This window comes from Choloepus didactylus, chromosome X, assembly GCF_015220235.1.
Source record: "Choloepus didactylus isolate mChoDid1 chromosome X, mChoDid1.pri, whole genome shotgun sequence".
In the NCBI taxonomy this organism is placed as follows: domain Eukaryota; kingdom Metazoa; phylum Chordata; class Mammalia; order Pilosa; family Megalonychidae; genus Choloepus; species Choloepus didactylus.
In genome coordinates this window covers 70,951,814-70,979,618 of record NC_051334.1, presented here as the reverse complement: position 1 = coordinate 70,979,618, position 27,805 = coordinate 70,951,814, and the positions used below count along the sequence as shown (strand labels likewise).

At 37.7% G+C, this 27,805-nt stretch overlaps 1 protein-coding gene across 5 annotated transcripts in view; it reads left to right on the top strand.

Moving 5' to 3' along the window:
- Window positions 1–27,805, top strand: part of OPHN1 (oligophrenin 1) — an 838,177-nt gene that overhangs the window by 318,387 nt on the left and 491,985 nt on the right. The window contains exon 12 of one of the 5 annotated variants that reach the window (XM_037821164.1): window positions 8,584–8,803. The exons of the other annotated variants lie outside the window; for them this stretch is intronic. Within the exon in view, the coding sequence (XP_037677092.1) occupies window positions 8,584–8,621 (38 nt within the window). The 3' untranslated portion in view covers window positions 8,622–8,803. Of the gene's footprint in view, window positions 1–8,583; window positions 8,804–27,805 lie in introns of those variants that run through there. 5 annotated transcript variants of the gene reach the window in all.

Genomic DNA, 27,805 nt, shown 5'->3' with positions numbered 1-27,805 from the left:
TGGGTATTAGATGATATGCAATTATTGTAAATTTTCTTAGGTGTGAAGATTTTATTGTGGTTTTGTAGGAAAATGCACTTGTTCTTAGGAGATGAATGCCAAAGTATTTACGGTTGAAGCAACATAGTTTCAAAGGGTCCAGAAAAAAAATATATAAAGAGAGAAAGCAAATGTAACAAAATGTTAATAATTCTTGAATTGAATGTTAATAATTCTTGAGTATGAGTGTTCCTAGTACTATTCTTTTAGCATTTTGGGGTTAGAAAACTTTGGTAATCAAAAGTTGCAGGGAAAATGTAAATGAAAAATAGGCTTAGATACAATAGGAAAATTTACACAGGAGAAGAAAATCCATGTGCTTTTAAAAATGCACATAATTACCCTGTGTTCTGGTTTGCCAAAGCTGCCATTATGCAAAATACTAGAAATGGATTGGCTTTTATAGGTTGCAAATTTACAGTTCTAAGGCCATGAAAGTGTCCAAACCAAGGCATCAACAAGAGGATACCTTCACTGAAGACAGGCCGATGGCATCTGGAACACCTCTGTCAGCTGGGAAGGCACGTGGCCAGCATCTGCTGGTCCTTTGCTTCTGGGTTCTGGTTTCAAAATGGCTTTTTTCAGAATGTCTCTGGGCTTCTATCTCTCTTAGCTTCTCTCTCTCAGCTCCTGTGCATCTTTGCTTGTTCTCCCAGGGTGTTTCTAAGCATCTGGGGGTCCTCTCTTAGCCTCTCCAGGGCAAACTCTGGGTTTCATCTCTTAGCATCTTCAAATGTCTTTCTGTCTGCATCTCCAAGTGTCTCCAGGTGTTAGCTCTTAGCTTCTCTCCAAAATGTCTCTCTCAGCTTCTCTGAGCTCCTTCTCTACATGAGCTCTCTACAGTGAACTAATCACTGTATGGGTGGGGTCACACCTCCATGGAAATGATCTATTCAAAAGGTCTCACCTACAGTTGGATGGTATCTCCTTGAAACAACCTAATCAGAAGACTAATAAGTCTGCTCCCACAAGATTGCATAAAAGAACATGGCTTTTGTGGGGGATGTAATACATTCAAACCAGCATACCCTGCTTGTCAACCTCTCTGCTTTCATAATCTATATAATTATTATGCCTATGCCTTTATAATGTATTCCCACTACCGGTCCATTTCCTAAGGCTAATAACAGGCAGACACAAACTGAACTAAGCCAGTTTGTGGTTCCCAATTATCCAGTTAATTTTGGTAGATACATGTAGTTTCCATTAGTAAGAGGTAGAAGGCTACCTCCCCCACAATCTTACTACCAGTGGAATATTAACAATGGGAGCAAGCCTCAGTTGTAGAAACTGTTCTGCAAACTCAGTGACATTCTAGCTCTCTTTCCTTTCAGATACTTTACAGCATCTTGCATGAAAAGTTCTCTTGAGGGAGATGAAATTATATAGTTGCACAATATAATGATTGTTGTCAGGCAACAAAATTCTGTAATCTAGTACTCAAAAGCAAGACCTGTTTGCAATCCTAGGCCCAGGTTACCATTCTAAAGGATATAGGATGTAGGCTTACTATATTCTTCATATTTTTGTAATAACCCTTCTGTTATTTTTAGAAGCAGTATCACACATTGAAGAAATTAGAAAATACAAAAAAGCAAAAAGAAAAAAAAGTAAAAGCTGCCTATTCCCAGCATGCAAAAATCACCCGTGTTAAATATTATTGCATATTCTTCCAGATATTTGTGTGTGTGTTTATATATACATGCATACACACATAATTGTATTTGTTACAAAAATAAGATTATAGTGTTCTACAACCTACTTTTTTCATTTGACAATTTCTTACTCTCCAGACTGTATTCACATTTCCCCAGTTGACCCCAAAATGCCATTGACAGACAAGTTTTCTGAACTAGTATCACAGACTTTTTTTTTTTTTTTAATGACACTGACTTGTTTATGATACCAGACCAGTTGTCCTACAGAATGTCTTACTTCTTGATTTGTTTGGTTGTTTCATTGTCATATTTTGCACTTTGTTATTTCCTATATTTCTTGTAAAGTAGAGATTACATCCAAAGGCTGGATGGATTCAAGTTAATTATTTTTTGATGAGAAAACATCACAGGTGATGTTGTGTACCTTATGGAGCATCACCTGAAGAAGCATAATATTAGTTGATCCACCTTACTGGTATTAAGATTTACCTGTGCTATATTCTTCTACCTGGTTCATGAAAAGTTGGGATACAATATTTCTAGTCAGTGAAATGTATCATCTAGGCAATGAAAAATCTTGTTTTATCATTGATTATGCTAATTAACGGAGCCTGTGGCATTGATTGGAGCTTATAATCCTCTGATTAAATTATTTCCATGGAGGTGTGGACCCTGCCCACTCAGGGTGGGTTTAATTATAAGCTTATAATAGCCTCTCTGGCTTCTGGCTAGAGTATTTTAATTACTAACTAATCACACTGTTCCGGTTTGCTAATGCTGCCATTATCCAAAATACCAGAAATGGATTGGCTTTTATAAAGGGGATTTATTGGGTTACAAATTTATAGTTCTGAGGCCATAAAAGTGTCCAAACTAAGGCATCAACTAGAGGATACCTTCACTGAGGAATGGACGATGGCATTCGGAACACCTCTATCAGCTGGGAAAGCACAAAGCTGGCATCTGCTGGTCCTTTGCTCCCAGGTTGCGTTTTAAAATGGCTTTCTCCAAAGTGTCTCTGGGCCCCTCTCTCTCAGCTCCTGTGCGTCCTTGCTTCTTTCTCTGAGGGCATTTCTCTCTACACATCTGGGGGGTCCTCTCTTAGCTTCTCAGGGCAAACTCTGGGCTTCATCTCTTAGCTTAGCATCTCCAAACGTCCTTCTGTCTGCATCTCCAAATGTTTCTAAGTGTAAGCAAGCATCTGTGTTGGTTCTTGAGCTCCCTTAAGTAATCCAATGAATCAATCAAAACCCACCCTGAGTGGGCAAGGTCCACATCTCCATGGAAATAATTTAATCAGAGGTTCCACCTGAATCAACAGACTAACCAGTCTGCCCCCACAAGATTGCATTAAAGAGTATGGCTTTTCTGGGGAACATAATATATACAAACTGGCACACACACCTAGAATATGAAAGTATATATTCACAATTAGAATGCTGCAATCATAACTTACTTGTACTAGAGTTTACATGAAAACTAACAAACATGTATACCAAATTTCATCAGTTCTACAGGGCACTTTTCTTTTTCAAATTGTAAACCTGAACTTTGAAAGTATGATCAATGATTTCTTACAATCACTGTTGATCAGGTGGTAGTTGTCTTATAATTGTCATAGCTTCTGCAGGCATGCACTTGGTCAGAGCTGCTCATGTTATCACTTCTGTTAGTTTATGTGCATGTTGAGTTTATTTTCTGTTGAAAATGTCTTCAAAAAGATTATGATTTGGCAATGAGGTGATTTTTCTTTTTTAGCAGTACATAAAATAATAGTGTACTTACAATTGATGGCCTTGATGAAGTTCAGGACATTGCTCTGACTATGTAAAAGTATTTCAAGTAAATTACAGATAATATAACACCAGTGGAAGAAGCCAAAGCTGTCTGCCTTTAGAAAAGGGGAATTTATCCAGGGAAGGGGAATTGTTCCCTTTATGACAGACACTGACCCACTCTCCCATCCATTATTTTCTTTGCCTTTTAAAAACTTTTTATTATGCAAGATTTCAAATGTATACAAAAGTAGAGGGCATCATGTAAGGAATCCTATGTGCCCATCAGCTTCAACTATTATCAACACATGACCAATCTTTTTTCACTATTTCCCCTCCTTCACATTATTTCAAAGCATATCCCAGACATCGTTTCATCCGTACATATTTAAATATATATCTTGAAAATTTTAAGAATTCTTCATAAACATAAATACAGTTATCACATCTAAGATGAAATTAATAATAATTCCTTAATATCAAATATCCTGTGTTCACATTCCCAATGGTCTTATAAATGTCCTATTTTCTTTTCTATGAGTCAGGATCCAAATAAGGTATACATATCAATCTGTTGAACTATTTTTTAATTCTCTTAATTTCTAGCAAAGATCAGCAAACGTTTTCTGGAAAGTACCAGTACCAGATAATACATATTTTAGGCTTTGTGGGCTATATGGCCTCTGTCACAACTACACAATTCTGTCATTGCTAATGTGAAAGCAGATATAGATGATAAGTAAATTAATGGGCACAGCTGTGTTCCAGTAAGACTTATTTACAAAAACAGGTAGTATGCTGAATTTGGCCAGAGGGCTGTAGTTTGCTGACCTCTGATATATAGCAGTGGTTTCTCAAACTTGGTGTGTGTATCAGAATCACCTGGAGGGTTAATAAAGAATACAGAGGCCCAGGCTTGATGAAGTGTATGTTAGGATCTCTATATTTTTACCATGTTCCCAATTTATAGGTTTCTTCTTCATCTTTCTTTTCTTCTTGTTAAGGAAAACAAATCCTATAGAGTTTCCCAGAACCTGGAGCTTTCTGATTGCATTCCTATGGTGTAGTTTAGCATGTTCTCCTGTCCTCTATAGTTCCTGTAAATGGGTAGTTAGATCTAGAGGCTTACTCTGATTCCAGTTCTTTTCTTTTTACTTTCTTTGTTGTTGTTGTGCAAAGTGGGGAGGGCAAGCACACTTAATAGGTGGTTTTGTATTCTTCCATCATCAGGAGACATAATGTCTGTCTTTTTACTTTTTCTCCATTATTTTCAAGAGCAGGACTTCCTTAGATTCATTGAATGGCAGAGCTAGAAATCAGTTAATAACCCTCTCATTTTACAGATGAGGGAACAGATATCTAGGCATGGAAAAAGGCCCAAAGTTACACAGCACATTACTGATGAAACCAGGAATGTGATGGAGGTCTCCTTGTTTAGCAGTCTATGTGCACAAAGTTCTTAGAATTATTGGACCTTAAAGCTGAATGAATTTATATAGTCAACCTCTCATAGATCTGCCAGGTGACCCTCTAAGCCAGAGGTCTCAAACTGGCAGCCCATGGACCAGATCCAGACCACAAATATGTTTTGTTTGTCCTGTGCTGTTTTGAAAAACATTGACTTGGCTCCAGCATTTTAAAGATACAGATAGTTCATGTAAAAATATGGGTTTTAGGAAATAACATCTGGACACACTGGGCCTGCACGCCCATGTGGCAACAATCAACTGGAGTTGAGTAGTGGTTTTCCCCTCTGAATGGAGCACAAGCTTCTAGTTTGCCATAGCCCCCACCATTCCCAAATGTTTTAACAAATATGATATCAGGGTTAGATTAGAAATGACCTAGGAATCCTCCCTTCTTAAAGCCAGAAATAACTCTTTTGATCGTACGTTTCTAGGGATGTGGTAGAACTGGTAAACTAGAGGACATCTGCTTGCTTAAATGGGGCAACCACTTCTTAACAGGCCCACTTCCCTCATTTAGCTACTTTGCCCCTCTAGGCATTTTAATTTGACCTCTGATCTAAACCATCCAATCAAAATTATTTTCTCCTGGACTGGAGGCTTCTTACAAGCTCACTCTGATGACCATTTCCTTATTTTAATTTTGATTTTCATGAAGTTGGGCCAATTTTAATTTCCATGTAAACTAGAGAATTTATTAAATTTAAGATTCCTTTGCTGTTACATCACAAATTCCTATTGACGATACCTTTCACTTTTGTTTTATTTATCTTGTAAACTTACAATTTGCAGTATGACTTAGGCCTCTTGATGGTTTTCAAATGTATCATAAAAGAAGAGATGCCAAATGCAAAGAAATAGGAGGTTACTCCAAAGAATAGGAGGTTACATACCAAATCTCATAAGAAGGAGAAGAAAGAAAAGAGTATCCTGAATACCCAGAATACCAGGGACCTCCCTTAGGGAAATAGCAGGTGGTATTTGCTTAATTTTTTCTTGATTTTTCAAGAACAAAAAAAAAATTGACAAGCAGGCCATGTGATGCAATAGGATGACTATAAGACTTGGAGCCCAACATATATGGATTTGAATCCCTGCATTGCCATGTATTCACAAACTATATTATGGCTAAGTGCTTTACTGTCTGTGAACCTAGGCTTCAGAAATAAAATACTCTGCCTTTTGGAGGTGTGAAGATTCAATGAATTGATGAGGCATTTCAACAAATATCAGTTCCCTTCACAGTTCACAAAAGCTGATAAGGGGTCCACAAATAGGCAGGAAGCTTTTGTTGCAGAAGTATCAGGGCATTGACAGTAGCCATTTAATGGTTCTGGATCACTTGGTGGCAGTATGGAGTTGCTTTTCCATTTTAACAAATGAAAATATTTCGTTACTACAGAATAAGGGCTAATTGCGGAGGTATTTAAAGAGGTATTTAAATGGTTGAAAGCGGGACCCATCACCAGCACAGCAAGACCAAAGGCTCTGTGAATAGCTGCTGTTCACTACCATCTGAATGGCTGGTAGCCTCTGTCAAGGGCCCAACAGACCCTCATTAAAACAGATTAACTTTTCTCTGCATTCATGCTCCCTCAGTTACCCATTTTGACACAATAACCTGCCTGTTGTTGGGTCAGTCTTAGGGGGTTTGACCTTAGCGGGTTTGGAGAATTAGTGTTTGGTGTGAGAAGCTGGGCTGTCCCACCCACTTCCTCACTTCCCAACCCCCACAGCCAAACTGACCAATCAGAGGCATGCCTTTTACTTGGCTGCTTCCAAACACACAGTGTGAAAGAGCACTAGATGAGCTCAGTTCCATTAAAAGTAATTAATTAGTACCTGCTGTGTGCTAGGCACACACACTCGGAAGTTGTTTTCCACCTAATAGGAGTGGCAGACAAGAAAACAGAAAATTGCAACATACTATGCTTACCAATGGTGTTAATAAAGATGAGGACAGTGGGCTGTGGTAGCCTAGCGGGAGGTCATTGAAAACTTCCTGAAAAAGACATCAGCTAAAGTGAGTCTTGAAGGATAAATAGGCATTCTTTAGATGTAGGTGGGGGGCATCTTAGGCAGAGGAAATGAAAAAAGGTATGGTAGTCTGAAACAACAACCATGTAGCCAGAAAACCCTAATCCAGGCAGTTTAGTATAATGAAAATGTCAAAAGTCAAAAGTGCCTGGAATGGAGGCTCCTAATGAGGTAATAATAACTTCTAATGGAAGATACCTCTAACGGAAGGATTCCAGTGTATGATACTAAAACAATTTAGCTCTATTTACTCAACAGTGCTCTGAGGTGATGTTTTAGTTTCCTAGGCTACTCAAGCAAATACCATGAAATGGGTTCGCTTAAACAATGGGAATTTATTCGCTTATGGTTTGAGGCTAGGAAAAATTCCAAATCAAGGCATCATCAAGGCAATGCTTTCTTCCCAAAGACCAACATTCTGGGGCTGGCTGCAGGTGATCCTTGGTCCTTAGTTTGTCACATGGTAAGGCACATGGCAACATCTCCTGGTCTCTCCCTTCTCTTCTGGGTTCCATTGATTTTACCTTCTGGTTGCTTCCTCTGTGGCTTTCTCTCTGTCTGTCTGAAATTCATTCTGCTAATAAAGGACTCCAGTTAATAGGATTAAGGCTCATCCTGAATGAGGTGGGTCACACCTTAAGTGAAGTCACCTCATCAAAAGGTTCTACTTACTATGGATTTACACCCACAGGAATGGATTAAATGTATGAACATGTTTTTCTGGGGTACATACAGCTTCAAATCACTACAGGTGGGTACTATTTTTATCCTCATTTTGCAACTGAAGAGACTGAAGCCCAGAGAGCTTTGGTCACTAATGCTTGCTATCAGCTAGCTACTAAGTGGCAGTGTTGGGATTCAAACCCAGGCAGACTTGAGGGCCCATGCTATGTATTAGAAATAAGGATCAAGTCATCAAGGGCCTTAATTGCTATGTTGAAGAGTGTTGGCCCTGTCATATACTTGATGGGAAGCTGCTAAAGGAAATTTAAACAGGGAGAGTGACCAAGGATTGGATAATCTGAGATTGAAGTTCCTACTCTATAGCTAACTGACTGTGTGACATCAGGCAAATCCCTTTCTCTTTTAGGGCCTCTGTGTTTTCATCAGTAAAATGAGGGAGATGATTAAGGGGCTCATCTTAAGGATCCCTTTCAGTACTTTTGAGTGGTTGCCTCTGTAACTGAGGGAGGGAGGTGGAGGTGGTCTAGGTTCCTGACTGGTGAGACTGGGAGGCACTCTCTCATATGCTTTGTTGTTCTTTATGCGTAATTTATACAGGTTGTTCCTTTTGCCTGGAATGCCCTCTTGCTTCCCTCCTCCCTTTTCAAATACTTTCCAACTATAGCACATCCCCCTTCTTTGATTTCAAACAGTATTGCTAGTAGTCTCACTTTGGTACCAATTATATAATATCTTATATTCTTTGCTAGTCATTCCATTTGTTTTATTCTTTTCTTCCCATCTATACTTTGGGCCTTTCCTCTTCTTCCAGTTGTTAGTTTCTCTTAGCCCCTATAGTCCCTAGCAAAGTGTCTGCCTCAAAGGGGTATTGGAGAAAATTTTTTTAATCATTTCTTTCTCTTCTGGCAGTGTGTGTGAGCACAGCAAAGAGAATCTTATGTCCCCCTCCAACATGGGGGTGATATTTGGGCCCACCTTGATGAGAGCTCAGGAGGATACTGTGGCCGCCATGATGAACATCAAATTCCAGAACATCGTGGTGGAAATCCTAATCGAACACTTCAGCAAGGTATGTATTTCCCATCCTCACAACCACTCCTCCAACCATGGCACATTCCCTCAGCCACCTTTAGGGCTGTGTCTCCCCACCTGGCTCAAGTTGATAACAGAAGTAAATCCTATTATGATACCATGACGGTTAATGGCAGTTCTGATTCTGTGAAATTTGTTTGTTCAATAAATATTGCTTGAGACAGAACTATTTTATTATCAGGTACCATGTTAGATACTATGGGTATAGGAGGAAAACATCTCTCTCCATGCCTTTAAAGAATTAACAATGTAATGTGGGGGCAAACACGTAAATAGAGAAAAATAATAAGCATAAAACAAGTTGTACGTACAAGGAAACCATAAAGAAATCGGTGTTTATATTTATTTAAACCCCACCTTGTTCCAAAAGAATTTAAGGTAATTGGCTATAGAATATATAAAATACAAAGTGGCATACATTAGAATTAGGTCAATTGAAAAAGGAAAAACAAGGATAGAGACAGAAACTAAACCCAGAAATTATGCTGAGACAAGAAATATTTACTGACAAGTTCTGTGCACTTTATACAGATGGCTTTACGTTTTACTCTCAACTTTCTAGCAGCCAATGACACCCTAGCAAAGCATAATTCAGTAGTAATTTTTCTGTAGGGGTGTGTCTGACCATAAAGAGCAGGCAGTATCCCAGCTCTGCTACTTACTAGGTATGTAAGGTAGGATACAGGTTAGAACATAAATTGGTTCTAACATAAGAGAAATTTATTTCTCAGTCATGGAATAGTGCAAGGAGGTCGTTCAGGGCAGGTTGGTGACTTGACATGGTCAGGAATCCAAGTTCCTACTTTCTTTTTTTTTTTGCTTTTTGCTTTTTCTCTACCCCCACCCTGGCACCTGGAAACCTATATTCTAGATTCTGACTCTGAGTTTGGCTAATTCTAATTATTTCGTATCAGTGAGATTATACAATATTTGTCCTTTTGTGTCTGGCTTATTTCACTCAACATGATGTCTTCAAGATTCATCCATGTTGTCACGTGTATCAGGATTTCCTTCCTTTTTATGGCTGAATAATAGTCCATTGTGTGTATACAGCATGTTTTTTTTATCCATCCATTGGTTGATGGACACTTGAGTTGCTTCCATCTTTTGGCAATTGTGAATAATGCTGTTATGAACATCAGCATGCAAATGTCTGTTCAAGCTTCTGCTTTCAATTATTTTGGGTATATACCCAGAAGTGGGATTACCAAGTCATATGGTACTTCTATACTTAACTTTTTGAGGAACCACCAAACTGTCTTCCACAGAGGCTGCACCATTTTACATTCTCACCAGCAAATGAAGGCGTGTTCCTATTTCTCCTCATCCTCTCCAACACTTGTAATATTCCTTTTTTAAAAAAAAAATAGTAGCCATTCCAGTGGATGTGGCTTGGTATCGTATTGTGGTTTTGATTTGCATTTCCCTAATGGCTAATGATGTTGAGTATCTTTTCATGTTCTTTTTAGCCAATTGTATATCTTGTTTGGGGTAATGTCTATTCAAGTCTTTTGCCCATTTTTAAATTGGATTGTTTGTCTTTTTGTTGTTTAGTTGAAGGACTTCTTTTTATTTTCTGGACATTATACCCTTATCAGATATGTGGTTTCCCAATATTTTCTCCCCAGGTTCCTCCTTTCTTGTTTCTCTGCCATCCCTAAGGTGCTGCCTTCATCCCTATGATCAAACAACTTCTACATTCTATCCATTGAGAAGGATGAAAGAGAGGAAGTGAAGGGAACACCCATTCCCTTTATGGGCAACACCTAGAAGTCACATTTATTACTTTCATTCATATACCATTAGCCAGAACTTAATGATTAGGCCTCTGTACAAGAGGCTGGAAATGTGGTCTTTATTTGGGGCAGCCATATGCCCAGCTAAGACTTTGCTTCTTTTACTAAAAGAGGAAGGAAAGAATTAATATTGGATTAAAACCTACTTAGTTTCTCTGATCGTCATTTTCTCAGCTGAGATGTAAAGATGATAATAAACACCAAGGCCATTCAACTTGTAAGTGGCAGAACTTGGATTTGAACCAAAGCATCCTGGTTCAGAGTCCAAGTACTTAATCACTATTCAGTGCTTGTTCACCAGTCATTTTGATAGAATGGTATTATTATGTATGTATAGGGCACTTTAGGATTATCACTGAGGGTCACTTGAGAAGTAAGAACTATGCCAGGTACTGAAGAAGCCATGTAGAAAAAAAGGGTAGTGAAACAGGGAAAGGACATTTCAGGAAGATAGTCTAATGTGAACAAAGATGCACAGGCCTAAAATCTCAAGTTATTTGGGATATGAAATGGCAATAAGGGTGATGGGAGATGAGATTTAACTTAGACAGGGTCCAGGTCCTAAAGGGACTTAACTGCTGGGTCAAGGAGTTTGGAATTGTTCCTCTAGGCAATGGGGAAACATTGATTAAAAGTATAGTAGTACCATGGCCAGACTTACATTCAAGAAATATTATCTTGGCTGCAGCAGTGTGACATATAGATCAAAGAAAGAGAGGCTAGTGCCATAGCCTGGACAAGAGAGAATTATAATCTTTGTCAGGGCAGTGGGACTAGGGTCAGGGAGGCAAAAGCATCAGGAACTGGTGGTTAAAAGTGAGGATGTGGGAGAGAGAGATTTATGACCTGAATGGTGGATGTCCTTGATACATAAATACAGACGAGATGGTGAAAAGCTCAGTTTGGGACAAGTTAGATTTGAGATTCCTGAAACATATCCAGAGAGTTATCTCTAGCAGGGGCCAACAAAGTATTTTTTAAAGAACCATATAGTAAATATTTTAGGCTTTGCAGGCCATATAGTCTCTGTTGTAACTACTCAACTGTGCCATTCTAGTGCAAAATGAGTGGATGTGGCTGTGCTCCAATAAAACCCTACTGTGCCCGTTTGAATATAGTGTGTCCCCCAAACGCCATTATCTTTGATGTAATCTTGTGTGGGCAGACGTTATCAGTGTTGATTAGATTGTAATTCTTTGAGTGTTTCTTTGGAATGTGCCCCACCCAGCTATGGGTGATGACTCTGATTGGATAATTTCCATGGAGGTGTTGCTCCGCCCATTTGGGGGTGGGTCTAAGCTGATCAGTGGAGCCATATAAATGAGCTGACATAACAGAAGGAACTCAGTGCAGCTGGGAGTGAACGTTTGAAGAGGAGCTACAGCCAAGAGGGACACTTTGAAGAAAGCACAGGAGCTGCAGGTGAGAGACAGTTTGAAGACGGCCATTGAAAGCAGACTCTTGCTCCAGAGAAGCTAAGAAAGGACAAATACCCCAAGTGCAACTAAGAGTGACATTTTTGAGGAACTGCAGCCTAGAGAGGAACGTCCTGGGAGAAAGCCATTTTGAAACCAGTACTTTGGAGCAGATGCCAGCCACGTGCCTTCCCAGCTAACAGAGGTTTTCCGGACACTATTGGCCATCCTCCAGTGAAGGTACTCGATTGCTGATGTGTTACCTTGGACACTTTATGGCCTTAAGACTGTAACTGTGTAACCAAATAAATCCCCTTTATAAAAGCCAATCCATTTCTGGTGTTTTGCATCCTGGCAGCATTAGCAAACTACAACACCTACTTACAAAAACAGACAACAGGCCTATGGGCTATAATTTGCTGACCCCTGATATAAACCTGAATTCACTGATACATTCATTCAATACACATTTACTGAGTACCCACTATGTGCCAGGTACTATTTTAGATACTGGAGATACAACAGAGCATACAACCCAGAAATTTAGACCTCATGGAGCTAATATACTAAAGGAGGTATAAAAAGAGGATCCAAAATAGATAAAATATATAGTTTGTTAAATGGTAATGAATTTTAAGGAGCAAATAAGAAATAAAGCAGGGAAGTGTGGTAGGAAGTGTTGGGAAGTAGTTTTGCATTTTTAAACAGAGTAGTCAGGAAGGCTTCATTGAGAAGGTGATCTTTGAGCAGAGACCTGTAATAAGTAAAGGAGTGTTGCATTTAGGTATCTAGATCGAGGAAATGGGAAGTGCAAATCCCTGAGTCAGAAGTGTGCCCATTGTGTTCAAGGTACAAGGAGACCAGATGCTAGAGTGGATTGAGCAAGGGAAGAAATAGAAGAAGATGAGTTTAGAGAGGTGTTCTAGTTTGCTAATGCTGCTGGAATGCAAAACACCAGAAATGGATTGGCTTTTATAAAAGTGGGTTTATTTGGTTATACAGTTACAATCTTAAGGCCATAAAGTGTCCAAGGTAATGCATCAACAATCGGGTACCTTCACTGGAGGATGGCCAATGATCTCCAGAAAACCTCTGTTAGCTGGAAAGGCACGTGGCTGGCGTCTGCTCCATAGTTCTGGTTTCAAAATGGCTTTCTCCCAGGACGTTCCTCTCTAGGATTCAGCTCCTCAAAAATGTCACTCTTAGTTGCTCTTGGGGCATTTGTCCTCTCTTAGCTTCTCCGGAGCAAAAGTCTGCTTTCAAAGGCTGTCTCCAAAATGTCTCTGTAAGCTGAAGCTCCTCTCTCAGTTCCAGTGCGTTCTTCAAAGTGTCCCTTTTGGCTGTAGCTCCTCTTGAAAATGTCACTCTCAGCTGCACTGAGTTCATTCTGTTTGTCAGCTCATCTATATGGCTCCAGTGATTTAATTTATACTCACCCTGAATGGGTGGGGTAACACCTCCATGGAAATTATCCAATCAGAGTCATCACCCACAGTTGGTTGGGGCGCATCTCCATGGAAACACTCAAAGAATTACAATCTAATCAACACTGATACGTCTGCCCACACAAGATTACATCAAAGATAATGGCATTTTGGGGGACATAATACATTCAAACTGGCACAAGAGGTAATGGAGAGGGGGAGTGGAGTTGATCCTGTAGGGCCACAAAATCAATTAGAAGGATTTTTGGCTTTACTCTGAGTGAGACAGATGGAGAGTTTTGAGCAGGGGAGTGACATGATTGGTTTATGTTTAACAGGACCATTCTCGGCTACTATGTGGATAATAGCTGCAGGGGAACAGGGATAGAAGCAAGGAGACTAATTAGAAGACTATTTCAGTAATGTAGTCAATAAATGGTTGTTCCTTGAATAAGGGTGGTAACAGCAAACATGGTAAGAAGTGGTCAGATTCTAAAGATGTTTTGAAGGTAGAGCCAACGGGATTTGCTGGCATACCTTATGTGGAGTGCAGGAGAGAGAAGAGTCATGGGTAACTAATAAGGTTTTTTTATTAGAGCAACTGGAGGGATGGAGTTGTCATTTATTGAGATGGGTGAGGCTGTGGGAGGAGCAGATTTGGAAGGAGAGAGCAGGAGTTCAGTTTGGAACATGTAAATTTTGATTAGCCTACGAGACATCTGAGGTTAGACAGGATAATAGGATTGGAGAAATAGAGTTGGTCTCCAATAACATAGGGATGATGGTTAAAACCATGTAAATGCATATGCTTCCCTAGGGATTACTTGTAGCAAGAAAATAAATGTTAGACCAAGAGTTGAAATCTAGGGATTATTAATGTTTGAAGGGCCAATAGAAGAAGATACCATAAGACAGACTGAGAAATAATGGTCAGTGACAGGAAAACTAAGAGATATGGGAGCCATGGACTCCTGGGAAGAAGAGTTTAAGAAGAAAGGAGTGAACAGTAGCTTCAATTTCCTAAAATAAGTCATGTAGGATGAGTACTGATGAAAAGTATTTACTGCTTGCATTTTTTATATTTTTAAAATAAAAGCAACACATGTACATGATAAAAATTTCAAACTACAGAGAAAGTATAGAATGAAAATCCAGTCTTCCCTTTACCCAACCCGTATTCCACTATATACATCAAAAGTTTCTTATTTATCATGCCAGCAAAGGCAAAGAGATACTATATATCCACAGGCACATGTTTTAACATGTTTAATAGATTTTAATTTGCATTCATATATATATTAGATCTTTAAATGTAGCAAATAAAGAAGAAAAATGGAAGTATTATATTGAATAAAATACAGACTTCTTATTCAAGGGTGCCGAGACAACTGGGAAGCATTTGGACAAAGATAAACTTAGGTACATATATCACACCATATATAAAAATATAATCCAAATGGACTGGGAATCTAAGTGTAAAACATGAAACTATGCACTTATTAGAACAAAATATGAGTGACTTCCTCTTTAATCTTGGTGTAAGGAAAGACTTTCTAACTATGATTCAAAATCTGAAGGCAAAAAAAAAATCTGAAGGCAATAAAAGATTGTCAATTTGGTTACATAAAAATAAAAATATTTGCATAGCAGAAACACCATAAACTAACTCAAAAGGCAGCCCTCAAACTAGGAAAATATATTTGAAACACATAGCACAGACAAAAGGCTAATATCACTAATATACCAAGGTCTCTTAAAAATTGAAGGAAAAAGGAACAAAACCATTTAGAAAGATGGGGAAGGTACGTGAACAGACAATTACAAAACTGTTTGGAAAGATGGGAAAGGTATGTGAACAGACAATTTGCCAAATAAAAGATATAAAATAGCCTTAAAAATATGAAAAATGTTCAAACTCACCCATAATTAGACAAAGGCAAATTAAACTAATATTGAGATAACCACGTCTCACTTAACTTATTGGTGAAAATTACAAATACAGTAATATATTTTGTTGGTGCAGCTGTAGCACAAGAATTTTCATACACACTGAATTCATTGTATAATGGAGATAAATTGAGCAATACCTAACAAAGCTACAAATGCAGTTAACTTTGAAAAAGCAATTCTACTTCTAGGAATCTGCCCTTAAGATAAACTTCCAACAATATAAAAATACATTATAGTTGCAGCCACTGTGGAAGACATTTGGTAGTTCCTCAGTAAGTTAAACATAGAATTATCATATGATCCAGCAATTCCACTTATAGGTATGTACCCTGAAACAGGTGATAACAACTTGTATATGAATGTTACAGCAGCACTATTCAAAATAGCCAAAAGATGGAAACAACCCAAATGTCCATCAACTGATGAATAGATAAACAAAATTTGATATATCCATATGTTTTAGTATTCTAGGCTGACAAAATGCAACATACCAGAAATGGGCTGGCTTTTGACAATGGGAATTTATTGTTTACAAGCTTACAGTTTTGGGGCCATGAAAATGTCTAAATCTAGGCATCATCAAGATGATTCTCTCTTCCTCAAGACTGGCTGCTGGCGATCTTGGACTCCTATCAGATGGCAAGGTACATGACAGCATCTGCTGGTCTCTCCCTTCTCTTCTGGGTTTCATTGCTTTCAGCTTCTGGCTTCTGGGGCTTTCTCTCTCAGCTTCTGTGGTTTTCTCTCTGTGTTCCTTTCCATATTCATCTCATTTATAAAAGACTCCAGTAAGAGGATTAAGATCCATCCTGAATGAGGTGGATCACATCTTAAGTTAAGCTCCTATTCACCAAAAGATCCTACTTACAATAGGTTTACACCCACAGGAATGGATTAGATTTCAGAACCTAATTTTCTGGGGTCCATACAGTTTCAAACTACCATATCATACAATAGAGTATTATTCAGTCATTAAAAGGAATGAAGTACCTATGCCTGCTACAATGTGAATAAACCCTGAAACCATTATGCTAAGTGAAGGAAGCCAGACACAAAAATACACGTATTGTATGATTCCATCTATAAAATATCCAGAATAGACAAATTCATAGAGATAAAAAGCATATTAGAGGTTGTAAAGAGCTGGGGAGAGGGGGCAATGGGGAGTGACTGCTTAGTGGGTATGAGGTTTCCTCTTGGGGTGATGAAAAAATTATGGAACTAGACAGTGGTGATAATTGTACAACATTGTGAATGTACTTAATACCATTGAGTCATACTTTAAATTGTTAAAATGATAAACTTCATACTATGTGTATTTTACCACAATAAAAATATACATTGCAAGATTGTTTGTAATTGCAAATATTAGAAACATTTTAAATTTCCATACATAGGCAAATGGTTGAATTAACTATGCTACATTCACACAATGTAGTACAATGCAACTATAGAAAAAGAATGAGGAAAGACACACTTCTTCATGCTAAATACAGCTAAAAACCCTAGACATTATTGTTCAAACAAGCATAAGATCCCAAAAGGTGGAAAGAAGTATGCAGACCATCTAGGGAACTTGGGACCCAAGGAATGACACATCAGTGAGTCACCTGGGTTTTCTTTTTGCTTCATATATCCCAGAATAGGTATTGTAGAAATCAGTAACTCAAACACCAATTAGTACAGACAAAATATGTTCCTACGAAGGCTTGCTTTCTCTAGCCAATTGACCAGGAAAGGGCAGCTTAACAATGCAGAAAACCTTTAGGCAATGACTGCTCTACTCCAGACAAACTACCCAGAAAAAAAACTGTGGCTCCACCCCCACCTATGCCAGCAAAGGCCAGTGGAAAGCTAGACTTCTACCTTTGCCATATGTAAAGAGGCACCCAAAACCCCCGGATGAGGTAGTGTCAGAGAAGGCCAAGTGGGAAATGTGGGGTTTCACCCCTACCTGGAGGTACTGATACCTGTAGTATCAATAGAGACCTCATGAGGTGCCTAGATTCCAATGCCCACTTGGCAGTGATGGGGTTTCCTCCCTCTCCTCAGTGGAGTGCTGTCAGAGCAGACCATTTAGAGATATATGAATTGCTCAGTGGTAATGAGGCTACCGCACTGGCATCATAGCAGTATTGAGATGCTCTTTCCCCTTCCAACCATCTTACTATTAGCAGAGACCTAGTGGTGAGCCTAACAGTAACAAGGAGGGCTAAGTGAGACATCTGAGCTTCCACCCCCACCTGGCAATAATAAGGCAGCACCTCTTCTTCCCTGCTACAAAAGAAGATTTAAATAAGAACCAGTTTCATAACATATGAAATACTTAGATTTCAATTGGAAATCACTCATCAGACCAAGAACTAGGAAAATCTCAATATCAATGAAAAAGGCCATCAACAGATACCAACCACCAAGATGAGAAAACATTCAAATTGTCAGACAAAAATTTTAAAGCAGCCATCATAAAGCTTCAACCAGCAATAAAGAACACATTTGAAACATGAAAAAATAAAAAATGTCAACAAAATAATAGAATGTCACTACAAAGAAATAGAAAGTCTCAGCAAAGAAATAGAGTATATAAAGAACTAGATGGTGAAATTTCAGAACTGAAAAATTCAGTAAATAAAACAAAAATTCAGTGGATGGGCTCAACAACAGAATGGACAGGACAGTGAACTTGAAGACAGATCAATAGAAATTACCCAAGCTAAACACCAGAGAGAAAATATACTGAAAAAAAAAAAAAAATGAACACAGTCTCAAGGATATGTTGGACTAAAACAAAGGATCTAATATTTCTGTCATTGGAGTCCCAGAAGGAAAAGAGAGTGAGGATGGAGTTAAAAAGTATCCAAAGAAATAATGACTAAAATTCCCCAAATTTGGCAAAACACCTACAGATTCAAGAAGCAGAACAAACCCCAAACAGGATAAACCCAAAGATCTCCACAACAAGCCTTATCATAAACTTTGGAAAACTAATGACAAAGAAAAAATCTTGAAAGTAGTGAGAGAAAAATGACACGTTACCTATAAGGGAAAAACAATTCAAGTGGCAGGGAATTTCTTCCATGGATGCCAGAAAAAAGTGGCTCAATATTTATCAAGTGCTGAAAAAAAAACAATTGTCAACTGTGGATTCTGTATCCCGTGAAACTACGCTGAAAGAATGAAGGGGAAATCAAGTTATTGTCAGAAGAAAGAAAATTAAGAATTTGTTAGCAGCAGACCTACTCTAGAAATTTCTAGAGGAAGTTCTGTAAACAGGAAAGAAACAATTAAAGAAGAATTTTGAAATATGAAGAAGGAAGAAAGACTAACACAGAGATAAAAATATGGATAAATATAATAAATGTTCTTTCTCTTGAGTTTCCTGAATTATATGTGATGGTAAAAGAAAAACTGTAATACAATCTGGTATGTTTCCGATGTGTAGAGGAAATATATACAACAATTATTAACGGAGGAAGGTAAAAAATGTAAAAGAATGTAAGGTTTGTTCAATTCACTAAAACAGGTAAAAGGTTGACACCAATAGCCTTCAATAGATTACACACACACACACACACACACACACACTTAGAGCAACCAATAAAAAAACTATACAAAGAGATTCACTCAAAAACAGTATGGGTAAAACAAAATGGAATGCTAAAGCATGGTCAAGTAAATACAAATATACAGGAACAATGAAACAGAAGTTAAAAACAGAGGGAAAAAAACAGGAAACTGAACATAAAGTGCTAGATTTAAATCCTAATATAGCAATAAGTACATTAAATGAAAGTGGTCTAAACATTAAAAATAGATGCAGACTGGGAGAGTGGGAAAAAACATGACCCAATGACATATGATTGACAAAACTCACTTCATATATAATGATATTGTTATGTTGAACATAAAAGGATGGAAAAATATATACCATGCAAATATTAATCAAAAGAAAGCAGGATTAACTATATTAATAGCAGATAAATTAGAGTTCTGAGCAAAGAAAATTACCAGGGAGAGAAAGAGAGTCACATTATATAATGATAAAAGGGTCAATCCCACCAAGAAGACATAGAAATCCTAAATGTATGTGCATCAAACAACAGCTTTAAAATATGTGAAGCAAGAACTGGTAGCAGTGAATGGAGAAATAGAAAAATCCAAGATTATATCTGCAGGCTTCAACACCCCTCTCTTAACAAGTTATAGTACAACTAGACGTAAAATTAGTGAGGATTTAGTACTCAAGAAGACTATCACCCAGTAAGATTGAATCAACAATTATAGAACACTCCACTGCTGTAACAGCAGAATATACATTATTTTCATATGCCTCTGGAACATATATCATATCCTGGGTCATAAAACAAATCTCAAAAAATCTAAAAGAATTGAAATCATACAGAGTTTGTTCTCTGACCACAGTGGAATCAAACTAGAAATCAGTAACAGAAGGACAACATAGAAATCTCTAAATACTTGGATATTCAACAATATACTTCGGAATAATCCATGAACAAACAGAGAAGTCTAAAGAGAAGTAAAAAGTAAACCAAACTGAATGTAAATGAAAATACAAATATCAAAATATATATATCAAAATTTATGTGACTAACTTATAGCAGTGCTGAGAGGGAAATTTATAGGAATAATTGCTTACATTAGAAAAGAGGATATGTCTGAAATAAATAATCTAAAATCCCATTTCAAGAACCAAGAGGAAAAAGAGAGCAAAATAAACCTAAAAAAAGAAGAATGCAAGAAGTAATAAATTCAGAAATCTCTGAAATTAAACCAGAAAATCAATAGAGAGAATCAGTGAAATAAAGAGGTGGTTCTTTGAAAAGATTAACAAGACTGACCAATCTCTAGCAAGACTGACAATAAGAAAATGTCATACCAATTGCCAATATCAGGAATGAAACAGAGGATATCACTGCACATGAAAAGAATAATAAGGGAATCATGTGAATAAGTATATGCACTTAAATTTGGCAACTTAGGATGAAGTGGACCAATTCCTCAAAAACTACAAACTAGCAAAACTCACCCAAAATGAAACATAATTTGAATAACCCTTTAACTACTAAGGATATTGAAATTATAATTAAAAAGCATAGGAAAAAGAAGTATTCAGGCCCAGATATTTTCACTGGAGAATTCTATCAAAAGTTTAAAGAAGAATTAACATAAATTCTAAATAATCTCTTTCACAAAATGGAAGAAGGAACACTTCCAACTCATATTATGAAGGCAGTATTTCTCTGATACTGAAACCATAAAAGTGCAATAAAAAAAGACAACTATAGACCATTATCCCTCATTTATATAGATGCAAAAATTCTTAACAAAATATTAGCAGGTAGAATTCCTCAATATATAAAAAAGGTATAAAACCAGCGTAAGGCTGGCTCAGTATTTAGAGATCCATCAATGTAATCTACCCTTTTTAAAGGCTAAAGAAGAAAAATAACATGATCATATCAATTTATACAGAAAAACCATTTGAAAAATTCAACCTCCATTCATGATAAAAACTCTCGGCAACTAGTAGTAGGGAGGAATATACTCAACTTGGTAAAGAAAATCTACAAAAAACCTACAGCTAACATCATACCTCAAGATGAAAGACTGCTTTCCCTTAAGATTGGGAACAATGAAATGATGCTTACTCACACCACTGCTATTCAACATAGTAATGGAAGTTCTACCCAATGTAATTAGGCAAGAAAAGGAAATAAAACACATGTACATCAGATAGGAAGAAATATAATAGTCCCTATTTGCAGATGACATGGTCACTCGCATATGAAATCTCAAAGAGTCTATTTAAAAAAATTTCTAAAACTATTAAGTGAGTTTATCCAGATCACAGGAAAGAAGATCAACATACAAAAATCAATTGCATTTATACATGCTAGCAGTGAGTATGTGGAAACTAAAATTAAAAATATAACACTATTTATAATCAATAAACAAAATAAAATATTTAGATATAAATTAACAGAACATGTATAGGACTTGTATCCTGAAAACTACAAAATGTTGATGAAAGAAATACAATATGATTTTGGTAGATTGAAAGACATCCTATGCTCATGGAGTGAAAGACTCAATGTAATAAAGATGTCAGTTCTTTCCAAATTGATTTATAGGTTTAAAGCAATTGGTATCAAAATCCCACTAAGACATTTTGTAAATAGAGACAAGATTCCAAAATATATATGGAATCACAAAGGAACTAGAATAGCCAAAACAATTTTGAAGAAGAAGAATAAAGCAAGAGGAATAAGTCTCTGCAATTTCAAGACTTATTATATAGCTACAGTAATGAACATAGTATGGTATTGGTGGAGGATAGACACATGAAACAGAATAGAGAATCCACAAATAGCCTCTGCACAAATATGGTCAAATTATTTTTGACCAAGGTGCAGAGGTAATTCAAGGGAGTTGAGAGAGAGCCTTTTCAACAAATGGTGCTGGAACAATTACATATCAATAGGCAAGTAAAAGGAACCTCAACCTAAACCTCTCATCTTATACAAAAGTTAATTCAAAATTGATTCTACATTTATATGTAAAATATAAAACTTTTAGAGGGTAACCTGGGAGAAAATCTGGGGGACCTAGAGCTTGTTGAAGTGCTCTTAGACATGAAACCAAATGTATAATCCATTAGAGGCAAAATCAATAAATTGTACTTCATTAAAATTTAAAACTTTTCTCTGTGAAAGACCCTTATAATAAGAGGATAAAAAGACAAGCTACAACTTGGAGAAAATATTTGCGAAGCACGTATCTGCCAATGGATTCTATCTGGAATACATAAAGAATTCTCCAAACTCAAAAGCAAGAAAAACAAACTAATTGGGAAATGGACAAAGGACATGAACAGGATACATGGATGGCAAATAAGCAGTGAGAAGATGTTCAAGTCTAGGCATTAGGAAAATGCAAATTAAGACCTCAATGATATATCACTAATAAACCTATTAGAACAATTAAAAAGAAATAGTGATAACACCGAATAATAACGAGGATCCAGAAACTGGATCTCATACACTTTCGGTGGCAATATAAAAATGGTACAGCCACTTTGGAAACAGACTTGTATTAGAAGGCATTCCTCTAATCCTAACATCGGATGGTCAGATCATGAAAGGTCTTGAATGCTTGGTAAGGAATTTGGTCTTCATCTTGAAGGCAGTAGGGAACCATAGAGCACTTTAATATATCATGAGTCATTGCATTTACAAGTGAGCACATTTAGTCTCTCATCATTTATCTTACAAAGTTGCTTTTATGCAGTTATTCTAAATGGTTTTTTTTTTTTAGGGAAAATTGCCAACTTCAATTTTACCAAAAAGTCCTTTTTTGAGAGAATGATCTCAGTTCCAATAAAGTTCATAAAAGTGTGATTTTGCTTTGCTTTTTGCCAGGATATCAAAAATGTTTTGGGGGATGATTTAGAGAGCAATTAAAGTGCTAGTTATCTGTTACCCCAAGATCCAGGAGGAGCTCATTTCTACCAATCAGTGCCCAGCTTTAAGTGAAGTTTTGTCACCCTTGTAACCTATAAATATGTATTAAATAATTAAAGTTCTGACCTTTACATGTTACCAGAGATATGCTTTGACCATATTTTCCAAACAAAGACATGGTAACCAAAGATCTTTTCTGATATGAATTAATTTCACATGAAATATCTTATATGGATATATGAAATGAAGTACGGTTTTACTATGCATTTATCACTTTGTTTTGTGAAAGAGCAAAGGGATGTGTGGATGAGATAGTTCAGAAAGTCTGGACCTTATGTAAATAAAACCTCATAGGATGGTTGTGGGGATTAAGAGATAATATATATGAGAGCTGATGCTGCTCTACAAGTATCAGGGTTTATATGTTCCTGCCAAGTTGTTCAGTTAATAGGATATGGTTTTATGGTTGACATATAATGTCAGTAATGTGTTTTTTTTCCCATTTGTTCTTGCTTTTTAATAGAAAAGGGATTAAACACATTGGTTTTAAGTTTCTCTGTCATTCCTTTCCTTTAGCCTCTGTTTTAGGAGCATCCAGGGTCAGTGAATGAAATTTAAATGCATCAGAAGAATTTATACTTAAAGGAGTCCATTTGTAAGTCTTTTCAAAAGAAATACATATTGTTAACAACTTGAATTATGTTTCATAAATTATTTCTTTTCTAAATTGGAAGGTAGGAAGGTGATGGAGGAAGAAGATTTACCTTTACATTAATCCCTATAACAATGTTGCCAATTAATCTTAAGTTTTCTCTCTTTCCATCTCACTGAGCAGTATGTTTAAGGGTACCCAAGCTTGATGCTGCTAGGTTGAGTACACAGAGGTAATTTAGACTGATAGAAGAATGTTGACTTCTGTTTTCTGGACGTTTTGTTTTGGGAAAGTGTTGGGAATTGCAGGGAAAAAGAGAAGTCAGTTCTGAAGGCAGTTCTTAGCATTTAGTTTTGAAGACAGAGAACTGGAAAGGGGCCTTAAAGACCTTCTGGTCCAAGCTCTTCATTTTACATAAAGCCTCCTTTCACAGGCCTCACCAGCCTAAGGCCAATACTAAAGCTACAGTAGTGGCAATAAATAAACATTTCTTCAGCTCCATTCTGACCCATCTAGTCTCTGGAACTTTAGCCCACCCCCACGCATCCACTCACTCCCACAGTTTGTAAAACAACCCCAGTTACCAGTCCCAAACTTTTTTTACAGGTTATCTCACTTGTGCTTTGCAAATTCATGTCAGCTACACAACCTGGCATTTCCCATTTTCCTCATTTATTGCTGATAAGACCACTATGTTGGAGCTAGGAACCAGAGAGTCTGCCTCTTTAGATTGAGATTTATGTTCAGAGACTGTGGAATCAGGTTATATGCCTGGCATGAAGCAATGCACTTTTATCTCATTTAGTCCTTATTCTAACCTTGTGAATGATAGATGTTATTATTTCCATTTTTATAGGTTAGGAAATAGAAGCTCTGGGTGTGTAAGTGGTAAAGCAGACAAATCTAGGTCTGCCAGGTTAAGGCTGTACTTCAGGAAATGGGGACAGGTTTCAGCAGTGAGTTGTGCTTGTCTTTGCATCATTGATGTTGACTTAGCTGTTCTGGCCTCTCTTGAGTTCACTCTTCATTGCCAATCCTCCTCTTTTACTGGGTGGGTAGCTGATTTTTAATCATGCATTATCTTAAATGCCTTAAGTACACTTTTGTGATAGAATAATTTTTTCAAGATGATTAGAAAACCTGTTATCAGTGTATGTCCAAATGGATTATATTCTTATCTCTAGAGATGTATGGTTGGAAGCCATGGTTGAGGGAGCTAGAAAACTGAAGGGTACAGAATTTGTAGGAAATACAGATGGTTGCAGACAGTTCTTGTAAATTGGCTAGGGAAAGCTTGGTTGTTCTCAATGCAGAGCTTGTGGGAACTCAAACACTGCCTGTGTTTCCAAATGGCCAAATGGGACCTTGTCCAGGAAAAGCCCGATGGCATAGCAGTGTAATAGATTTGGGAAGGTGAACAAGAGCCCCTTTTAAGAAATAACTCTGATTTATGGATTTTTCAGACACCCAGTCTAGCAACCCAGCGCAAACAGACCCCTCTAGTCCTAGTCTGTTCCTCCTTTGTCTCAGAAATGTGGCTTCTGTGAGCTTTGATTGCCACCAGATGGCAGCAAGAGAATAATGAATGTGTCCCTCCACCTCTGCTTTCTGTAGACAGAGATAGATAGTTATTTTTTAAATATAAGTAAATATATTTATATCTTATATTTAAAAATATATCTCTGTATACATACATGTGTGTGTGTGTTTTATGGAGAGAGAGAGAGAGAGAGAGAGAGAGAGAGAATATAATTAAGCCAAGTCTCCATTTCATTGCTTTTAATTTCTTGAAATGATAAGGTTAAGCTAAAAGTTATTAAAAATAACATTTTTATTAGCCTGTACATGTGAGGACATTTTCAAAGTCTAATATGCAGTTAGCTGGGAATTTAGCAAACATTTTCAAATGAATCTTCAGAAAAAAGATATCTGTATGTAGTGAATATTAAGATCAAAGTGCAACCTTAAGAAAAATATGTTTGAGCAGAGAATTATTAAAATCGAGAAATTTCAGATATGTTCATTAGTCATAGTGAATCTTTGAAAACATTGCTTCAAATTTTCAGTCCTGTCTCAGTCAAGAAGATCTTTGCACATTCTCCGAAAGCTCAGTTATCTTAACTTTGAAGTGAGGTCAGATCTGTTTGAGGTGATAACTGTCCAAGCCTGATAAAGTAGGATGATAAGTATAGGATGCAGCTGTGAGCTGGGGTTTACCCACAAAGTTCAGTGAGCTGAAACATTTCCCATGAGTCGCCCTTTTGATTCTGGTCATACTAAGAAAGACCCTTGAGATTCTGCAAAAGGTGGGACTACTCTCTCCTTCCTTTGACTCTCTCCAGCTGGCACTGTAATAATAATTAAAATAGTAAAAGTAATAGTTAGCATTTTTTGTGGGCTTATTATGTGCAGGTCTAGTGTAGGCAGTGTGTTAAACATTTGACATACAACATATCATTGAATCCTCACAACAACTTAATGAGATACAGGTAAACTGAGGTGTATAAAAGTTAAGTTTGCTATGAACTATTAAAATCAAGTATCTCTTTTTATTTTTGGAGACTGTGTGTGTGTGAGAGAGAGACAGAGAAAGAAAGTGGGGAGGGAGAAATACATAGAATCAGAGTGTTTTATCAGAGTCTGGATAGTACAGTAATATTGGGGAAAGTGTTCTAAACAGTCAGATGGGTACACTTTGGCAGATAGAATTGAAGAAGACTGAGCTTCCTCAGTCTAATGATTGTGCCAGATACCAGGAATCAATGGAGGAGCATTGAGAGATTGAGTGAACTTTTTCTTTGCTCAGAATTTGAGACGGATAGCTATACTACTACTTTCTTGGATTAAGACTTTTTACAAAAAAACCCGAAAATTTACAGACCATTTCTCTGAGCTTTGCAAATGCCCCAAGAGGAAAGAATATTATGAAAAGAATGGAGAGACATCCTTGGTGTTGAATCCCAGCTTCATCCTTTACTAGCTGTGTGGTCTACAACAAGCCAGTTTACCCCTCTGAGCTTTGTTTTATCATTTTTTAAATGGGGCTAATTATTAGACCTAACTCACTAGATTTTTGAGAAGATTCAGGGAGATAAATATGTAACATACTTTATACATAATATTGCTTACCAAATGTTACTGCCTTCCCATTTCCTATATCCCCTGCCCTTTTACAGTATTGGCAGGAGATGAACTTTTTGTTAGTAATGGCATCCTCCCATAGTCCTTTTACTTTGGTTTCTGTTGTCTTTACCTTGGTATCTATTAAGTCTTTACAGTCAAAAAGGGACTTTTCTTAAAGGTCCTTATACCATTATTTTTTTATGTTTGTTAAACTATAGAGACACTTTTCACTTTCTCAGCCTAAAAGCATCCTAAATTAGCCTAAAAGGAAATCTCCCTTGAAATATGCCGTCTCACTTTTAGTAGAAGACCCATAATCCATGCTGAGGGAATTAAGGTGTCCTTTGCAGCATCTGACTTTATTCTCTCTTTCCTTCAGTACTCTCTTCCCAAAGCAACTGGCCAAGGTAGGGGAACAGATGGATGGAATATGAATTACAGACCTCTTAGATATAATCAGTGGGAATATACAACTGTTTTACACAGGGGATACTATATTTTACAAGAAAAGGTACCAGACTAGGGATTAAATCTCTTGTGTTCTAACTTAAGTTCTGCCTGTTACCAGCTTTTGACCATTGCCGTCGCAGCTAGGGGCGTGCAGTCACGGAACCCTCTGCGCTCAGCGTTGCTTGAGGGGTACCGGCGGCAGCTCTTCCCGGAGGCGAAGCTGAGGCGGGGGACCTGGCCGAGTCCCCGGCGGAGGCGTGCAAGGTGTGGAGGGCGGCGAGAGAGGGACGCGAGACACTCTCTTTTCAAGGTAGTAGAAAAAAGCCTTTATTCAGGGGTGAGCACAAGTTATATAGGGTGGCATAGAGGGCGGGGTCGGTGTTAGGGGTGTGGGGTTCTTACATGGCAATGCTGAGGGGATAAAGGCTAGGATTGGTTCTGAGAGGGCGCGGAGGTCGTTTGAAAAGGGGCGGGAGTTGCTCTGGCAACGGTGTATGCGCACTGGCGGTGGTGGGAGTTGCTCTGGCAACGGTGTATGCGCGCTGGTGGTGGCGGGAGTTGCTCTGGCAATGGGGAGTGTGCGGGCAAGATAAAGGGGGCGGTTTTCTCTGGCAAGCTTCCTCTAACGGTTGAATTTTGGGTGAGGGAGGTGGGGCCTGTAGCCGGCTCCACTTTCTCAGGCCTGGGGGGCTGTGGAGGGTATTACTGCCCATGCCCACTACCCTCCCCAGGGGCTGGCCAGGTTCCCTGGGGGGGGGGCTGT